The 8,748-nt window shown below is 41.1% G+C and overlaps 1 protein-coding gene across 1 annotated transcript in view; it reads left to right on the top strand.

The window, feature by feature from the left end:
• The window catches only part of LOC111657623 (TGF-beta receptor type-2-like), an 18,313-nt gene extending 10,814 nt beyond the window's left edge, over window positions 1–7,499 (top strand). Inside the window, exons 6-7 of the mRNA XM_023409870.2 lie at window positions 5,256–5,380; window positions 6,273–7,499. Coding sequence (XP_023265638.1) covers window positions 5,256–5,380; window positions 6,273–6,452 — 305 coding nt within the window. The 3' untranslated portion in view covers window positions 6,453–7,499. The remainder of the gene's footprint in view (window positions 1–5,255; window positions 5,381–6,272) is intronic.
• The last annotated feature ends 1,249 nt before the right edge of the window (window positions 7,500–8,748 follow it).

Below are 8,748 nucleotides of genomic sequence, written 5' to 3'. Positions count from 1 at the left end.
CCCCCCCCCTCCCCCCAGGGGGCCCCCTTAAAATGTATCGCACAGTTACGCTGCCCATGACTCCTCTGAAGAAAACAACATGGCCAAGTGACCCACAATCCCCTTCACTTTTCCTTCCCAACACAGCAAGAATATGTGTGCCCTGTGGGTACACCTTTGAAAACAAAATAGACCCTTTCCTGTTTTGCAAAGAGCACGGTCCCAAGACACGCTGTTTTGACTGTGAAGTTAACTTTGTAAGTATGGATGTCTCCCTTCGATGAGGATGTTTTGTGACTAATGTCTCTTGAGAGTGGACCAGACAGGATACACGCTGGTAGAGGTATACTAAATGAATCCAGGCTCACTGGATAAAGGTTAGTGTGACTTCTCTTGGTTTCCTCCTGAGGGAGAAAAGCTTTATTCATCCCACTCAGCCTCGTCCATCCATTTCATTCACTTCTGAGTTTATGTTCATGAGTCTTTCAGCCCTTTGCTTTGCTTTTATTTAGTCCCAACCAACAGGAACACTGCAGACAGTGCAGGCAGCAAACATTATCTTACAACGTTTTTCTGAATGTCCTTGTGCAGAAACTCTCTGTCATTCTTTGCTTCTAAACTTGACACTCAACACAATTTATCTACATTTCTCTCCCCTACTCTATGACTTTTTTTTCTTCTTCCTACCCTGAGGCAGGTGAGGCAGCAATTAATTACTCTCTCACTGCACCGCAGCACTGGAGAGAGCCATCCAGCTTTACTCATGCCAGCACAGACAGACAGGGAGGACAGGCTAGTGTAGATTTATTGGAGAAAAGGGAAGCAGAGGGGTTCCCATCACACCCGTGGCCCAGAATAGAGACTAAAGATAGAAGCCACTGAGATAGTTCATGTGTTTTTCCCGTGTTCTGTGTATCTCTATCCACTTTTTCAAAACTTGGCAACTCTCCGAGACGAGCAGAGGGGTGAAATCTGTAGTTCGTTAAGCGAAAACCCAAGGAGACATTCTCATGCTGAAAGGTTAAAATGTTGTACAAACACAGAAAGCCTCCTGCCTTGATAGACCCTGAGGAAGATGGAAAGAATAGGCTGCACAAATGAGATGCGGTAATATGGTTTTGCTCCAATGGCAGCAAAAAATCACCTTCAGATAAGTATGCCGGCAGAGATGTGGTATTGATTGTGGAATCAGAGCACCATGAGAGTAAAACAGATGTTGACGGAGTGTGTTTAAAAAGCTTCATGCTTTAACGCTGATGGTCTCTTGCTTTTCCTGAAGTTGCCAACTCCCTCTAGGTTGGTGAGTCACTCATGACTCTCTGTTAACTCACCTCATTTGAGACTAAATATGAACATGTGTGAACACACACACACACACACACACACACACACACACACACATCCCAGGGCATCATTTAAATGACCTAGGTGAAGCCCTTGTTTCCCCAGTCTCTCTTGTCTCTGATGCCACCTGCCTGTGTGTGTGTCTGTGGAAGACAGATGTCTGATCAGCTATCTCAGTGGCTCAGCGTCTCAGTGGCAGGCAGCCACATAGCTGCTTTGTCACAGTTCCTGGGGCCATGGTCTGCTCCGAGTTCTGCCAGGCGAGAAGAACACAGCCGTCTGTCGACAGCACCAGTCAGCCAGCCATGAGCCACCACTTTGCTTTCTTTATCTTCCAAAACTATAAAGACAGAGGAAGAGTTAGAGTGAGAGGGAAACAGAGAGATCAACACGCCTCAGAGAGAAGGAAAAGCTGGATTCTAGGCTCAGGCCTTTTTTATCTCTGTCTCTGTTCTCTAAAATGTCTCTCCTGTATAATTTAGCTGCTCCAGATTTAGGGCTTGGAAAGACTATGAGGGCGTTCCTCATGCGGGTGGGGCTAAGTAGTGGGATAATAGTGGAGTGGTGTTGAACGTGGAGCTGCAGACGGAGAAATGCCTTCAGTCCCTAGAGGGAGAGGTTGGGCTAGACTGGAGAGGAGGAGAGGTTAGGGCAGCTGCTCTCCAGATGTCAGACCATCAACTCCTTCAGGACTGGAGGGCCTGATGGGCTGGAGTGTATGCATGTGTGTGGGGTCTGCCATGGTCCATATTTGGGGGACTTTGGGGATGACTTGGGGACCAAATGTGTGTGTGCCCAATTTGGTTTCATTGAAGTTGCATCCAGCATGAGCTGAAATAGCTTTGGTCATCTTTTAATGGGGTTAGGTGAAGGTTAGGGTATGTATCAGCTATAGTTAATGGTAGGGTACGCCTCCAGTGTAAGTCGATGCCATGTGTTCAGAAGTAAGCTCTGCTAATGTGTAATGCACATGTATGCATCTGTACTAAATGACTTTAACAACCTGTGAGGAACACCAAACAAGTGTCACAGCCACCACAGCCTAATGAAAACCAGCACAGGCGGCTGGGACTGGATCCGTCAAGCTGTTGTTCCAGACCGAGAGACTTTGGGAAACAGACAATGTTTTTGTGATCACATTACTAATTTATTTCCAAGTACATGTTGAAACTATGTTTGGATCTGTTTGCCTGCATTATTTATGTGTTTAGGTGACAGGGTTTCTGTTCTTTTTTCAGGGTATATGCCTTGTTGAGAATAATTGGACAAAAATGTTAACTTGGAAGGGCAGCAGCACAAGAATATCAAACAATATCTGGATTGTGCTTTTCTTGTAACTTCGCTGTAATAATTTACGATGGTTTGTGTTTCTCGTTCTTTTTTTTGTTTAGTCCTCTTTGGCTTGCTACTGCAGTTTGAGCACTGATATCTAAACATCAACTAAACATGACTGCACCGTAATGGATGTATATCACGACACTTCTGAGGGGTCACATTAATTTCCTTAGTCCGCCTCTGAAGCTGAAGTGAACTGAATTTCTCTCGGCTGCAGATTCCCAGACAGTTTCTACAGGCATGTCTGACAACCGGCACGGAAAATAGACATTAAGGAGAAAATATGTGCCTGCGTTGCAAAATTCAACTGGCTACATGTCAGCTGTCGTAGGAAACGTCGTGTAAGTTCTTGATTGTCGCTGTGCTGAACTTGTTATATGGCATTGCAGAAATCTTGTCAATATGCAGTGTGTGACTTCTGCAAACCACAGCATTCCTCACTTTCCCTGTGTCGTGTTTTCAATAGCTTTTGCTAGTTCAGAGTTTAATTTAAGGTTTGCCCGGAAAAACCATCTTTCCTTTTAGAGCAAGATTGGCCAATCTTTCCATCCTGGAATACACACTTTTGTTTACACTGCTCAGTGCTCAGTAGTATGATTCCTTTTTGGTTCCATTGTTTGGGGATGGACACATAAACATGTTTGCCCAACAGTTAACAAAGTGGAGATGCAGTCTAACATACAGTTATACTCTCTCTCTCTCTCTCTCTCTGACCTGTCAAAACAAAAAGAAACATCTGTTTCCTTTTCTCTTAAATATTGACTGATGGCAGGATGGGGGTATGTTTAAGCTTTTACACCAAACCAGAGGATCTTGAAAAAAAAAAAAATTTCAGCTTCTGCAGAAGAATTCTCTGTTGCATTAGTCTGTGTCCCAGAAGTCTCAATTTCCTGTCTGCAGGCTTCATAACTTCCTGTCAGCTTCTTTTGAACATGTTTTGAAAGAGTGAAATAAAACCATCATTTGGTTAATTTTACAAACTGTATACTAAGACCTGGATGGTCTATTCCAGTTAGTTAACCCCAATCAACACTTTAGAGAACAGTTGTAGATTTTTCTATTACTTAATGCTGGCAGATATGATGGTTTACATACTGCACAAGATGTGTCAGTTTTCTTGCAGAGACAACACGTTTGCCTCGTGACTGGGCGGATTACTCCACAGCTCGCTGACTCCGGTTGGCACTGCTTTGTTCCAGTTTTGTAAACTCTGTGGGACAGATTTCCATCAAGCAAAATGCAGGACAAATCTGTGCTGTGCCTTCCATTCAGTTTATTTGTGTATTCAGGACCCAATTGCATGACCGGTGACTGCACTGCCTTGTATGTGTATTGTTTAAGTAAATGAGAGCTTAAAAGACACAAGTCCAGCATTAGGTTTGTATGAGATCTGAATACTAAGCAAAATAAAAATGGTAATGATTCATTTCCAACTTTCAGTAAATAGTCAATTTACATTATTATATAATAACACATACTTACAGTATGTGTGACTCATTTCACTGTCGGGTTTAAGCTTATAATTAAAGTTGAAAATTGCAATAACAATGTATTGTACTTTAGAAGTATGTATCCGTCTTTCTAGGTGAGGAAATCATAAAAGTTATCAATTCTGAGGTTGTTATTGCAACATATGAGAGCGTTTATTATTGTGTTTATCAACAGTTAACCGTGGCAGTCAATTTTTTTGTTTTAGAAGTTTTTGAAACAGCCTAAAGAGTGGAATATACTGTTATCTGTATCTGTTTGAAGGCTTTTGTCTTTGTCGGGGGTTATTTAGAAAACTGTGGGAGTCTCAAACTGGCATTTTGCTCCTGGTCATCTTTTAATGATGAAATTTTAATAATGATGAAAATGAGCTAATTATTTACTTGTGCCTCATCAGGCTTTTCTCATCTCAGCAGATTCTCTGAATTTTTTTTTTTTTTTTCAGGCCCTCCGCACTTCAAAGCAAATGGGAATTTCATTTGATGTCTTAATCCAAGGATACACCGATCAGCCACAATACCCAGAGACCTGTTTTATGTAATGGCTGATCTGTGTATATTAATTCATGTAGGGATACATTTTCTATGGAAAGTCTTGACCCACAGTTTCCAGACTGTATCCTCCACACCAATGCTTTGAATTCCTGCCCTGAGAAAACTCAACTGGTAAATTGCCTTTGACAAGCACTCTGGGTTTTGTTGTGTAAGAGAGCTAACACAAAGCCAGAGCTGTGTTGGTGAGATACTTAAAGACTATTGAAACTGAGGGTAAAAAATGTGATAATAATAAGTGTTTCTCTTCAGCAAATCTCCCCCTTGGCCCTTCTATCAGCAGCACAGGATTCTTTAGTTGTTTGTGCTGCTTCAGTGCTATTTAAAGTTTGCAACCTGCAGTTTTAATTTAGAGCACACAGTGAAACCTTTGAGAGGCGCTGTCGATATGTGTGTTGTGGGCCAATGCCATCTGATTAAGCCTCTCTATTGAAGAGAGCTGCATCAGTCAGCAGATGTGGATCCATTTCAAATTGTTTCTCTTGTCTAAAACAACCAAAGCTCAACATTTTGATCATTTTTTGTACCTGTCTCTTGTTTTTGCGTGTCAACACGCAGAGGTGAAAGAGTATGAGCCACCCTTTGGGAACCTGAGGGAACACCCGTGTGTAGAGAGCATGAAGGACAGTGTTCTCCGAGACAGAGGAAGACCTGAGATCCCCAACAGCTGGATCAACCACACAGTAAGAGGCTCCAACACAAACTGGACATACTCCTATTTTTTAAGTTTGATTTAAAAAAAAAAAAAAAATCTGTGTTTTTCATTACAACTGTAATATGTACTAATGTTTTTTTATCATATGTCAGTTTTTAGTTGCGACTGAGTGCAAATTAGCTGATGAACTAACCCTGGCACCTTTACACTGATGTTGCTGAATGTCAATGTTGCCTATCAATAAAAAAATAGATAGCAATAATAAGCACTATGTGTTTGATAACCTACAAAATGCATCATATAACCCTTTTTAACCAGCAACTCTAAGGAATTATGGAAACAGGAACTAAACACAAGAACAAAAACTGAGAACTAAAAGTCCCTTTTGCGCATTCTTGTTTGCGTTTTCACAACATTTGAAGAGATTAGACTGATTTTATAAATTTAAAAAACACATAAGTCAAAGCATTAATGTCACTTTAAATGATTATAATTGCTATGATAAAGCAGCACATGCTTCCACATTAGCTTACTATTATTCTTTGTGGCATTTCTGTATTGACAATCTCCTGAATTATTAGGCTACTGTTTAAACAAAGCTAACGTAAAATAGTCAGAGAGATCAGATCAGTGAATGAGGAACAGTCTTTATGTGCTATAACAGTCCTGGGAAGTGTTCAAATCTATAATTCTGCTGTCTGCTCTATTCATATGACTCCCTGTTTTATTCTTTCACTTATAGGAAATGAGCTGGTACACAGACACAGATTGGCATACATATAAACACACAGATGGAAACACATAAACACACATGAACATTCCTAGTTTCAGCTGAGGTGATGATATTCTGTCGCAGTCAAACTTGCCCCCAGTCTTTATTATTGACTGATCATATCTGTGCTCCATTGCTCCCCCTGCAGGGCATCCAGATGGTGTGCGCCTCCATAGAGGACTGCTGGGACCATGACCCGGAGGCCCGTCTGACAGCCCAGTGTGTTGCTGAGCGCTTCGACGACATGGAGTACCTGGACAAGCTGTCAGATCGCTCTGACTCAGAGGAGAAGATCCCTGAAGAAATCTTTGTTGTGGATGAGAAGTAGAGCTCAACAGAAACACTGCCCCCACTGGGGCAGTTGAGGAATTACAGCCAAGCAGGTGGGAGAGAAAGAACTTCCAGTGGACGCTGTGTTTGCTATGGGTTCGTCCAATGTGTGACGGAGGAGCAAACTGGAAAATCGTGTAGATGAGAGTGAACTGTTACCAGAAATGGGCGTATATACACTATACACATCAGGACCAACATAAATATAAACACCAGTGACTGACTTGATTTATTTTCTTCAACATGCTTCAAAGACTCGATCAAGTCATAAACAGACAGGGAAATCACATTGTTAAGCTTTTTTAACCAAATACTATTTGCACTTTATCAATATCTATGCACACCAAATGATATAAATCTATATTCAGTTTTGTTTTTGTTTTGACAATACATTTCAGGTATAGGAAACAAAGGGACAGGCTATATTTAAAGGGAGTAATGCAAAAATATTAAGACATTTAATAACACTAATAATGAATATTGGATATATTGGACTGAATGTTTTCCTGTGTGGCCTTGGATAGATGTCAATGGGACTGGATGACAGCATGATGGAAATTAGCCAAAGCAAAGGAATAGAAACCCATCTAAGGCAGTTATATGCAGGTCAAGCCGATATCAAATCTGAACTGTAATATAAAGACGGAAAAACCAGCCTGATAGGAAATGGGGAACACATTGGTGTGTGTGTGTGTGTGTGTGTGTGTGTGTGTGTGTGTGTGTGTGTGTCTCTGTTTCTGTGTGTGTGTCTCTGTTTCTGTGTGTGTGTGTTTGTGTGTGTCTGTGTGTCTTTCTGTTTCTGTGTGTGTGTGTCTGGACACATGAGTATTACTCAGAGGACTCTATTCCCAAAAACAGACAGTCTGCTGAATCAGACCAAGAGAATAACAACTCGGGAAGAGAGAACTGTATAACGGACTCTAAACTGGAGGATCTAGCCCGCTGCCTATACGCCATTAAAGCTGAACTTGTTTGTAGACATTTTGTTAAGAAAATGGGGAACTCAACTCAATCAAGTAAAGTCATAATTAAAAGTGTTACAGTACTCATTGTGTCAATTTGGTGTTTTTAATACTCTATTGTAGTTTGTACTCTTTGGTGCCACTTTTGATTACTCCCCCAAGGGTGTCATGTGAGATGATTGGAAATCCCTGAATCACTCTTATGGAAAGTCTAAACTGCTTTACAGCCCAAAACAAATAACTTTCAGCTCCATTCCAACTGTTTCAAGATGACACTACATGACATCGTTATTTACAAAAACACCCGCAACATCACACAGTATCCTACACAAACACTGTACTTGTACATGCTCAATTGACTGGATGCCATCAAATGAATTACGTGTGCAGTTAAGAGTTGTGAACATCTAGCAAGACTAAAGCTAGCGGGGCTAAATAACTAGTGAATACAAGGTAATGCCAGGGCTATAACACCAGCTAATGATGGACCAAACGAGGACTGAAATACAAATTTAGATTGGGTTTCATAATTTTTTGTCTTCCTCCATTCCTCCATTTAACAGCAATGAAATAATATCTTGCAAATTTAATTTGATAAATTAGAAATAGACAGATTTTAATATACTTTGTGTACTGAAATTATGCTTTCTTTATGGGAAGATATTATCTAATTTGTCACTGTAGAACTCTTGCAGGATGACAAGCTCACTAATGTCAGTTTGTACAAGCCCATCACACTGCCCTGGCACGCTGTGACACAAACTTAAAACATATCAGTACGAGCCGTGCATGCATGCTCATAAGCATCACCCTGGTATGTGAAACCTGCATATTCTGTCATGCATACTATATACACAACGCATTTGCGTGCTCATGTTGGCACGCACACAAACTCATTCATGCACTGAAAAGTACTTAGTTTTTCATTCATGATTTCACTGAGAACACCAAGGTGTTTCAAATGTTGGGTGTTATCCAGAATATGACAAATCTCTTAACTGTGTTCATATGCATCATAATCGTGGCAGTTCTCTATTGAATGACAAGCAGCTTTACACTAAGAGTGTGTGTGTGTGTGTGTGTGTGTGTGTGTGTGTGTGTGTGTGTGTGTGTGTGTGTGTGTGTGTGTTGGATGAGGCCAAGGTAAGAGGTTCAGCAGGTCCACAGAGTGTTAAACATGGACTGTGTCTGTGTGTGACGCTGACAGACCTTTCATCCTGAGCCTACAGCTGACTGGAACATGCGTCTGACTGGCTTTCTGATTGTCTCTGCCACTATTAGTCTGTCTGTTTGTCTCTGTGTCTTGCAGGTACACTTTTAATTCATCTATTG

Source organism: Seriola lalandi, unplaced genomic scaffold (genome assembly GCF_002814215.2).
Source record: "Seriola lalandi dorsalis isolate HSWRI2012SDOR001 ecotype SW California unplaced genomic scaffold, Sedor1 jcf7180002054408, whole genome shotgun sequence".
NCBI lineage: Eukaryota > Metazoa > Chordata > Actinopteri > Carangiformes > Carangidae > Seriola > Seriola lalandi.
Note: the sequence above shows the minus strand (reverse complement) of the source record. Positions and strands in the feature narration are given on the sequence as shown.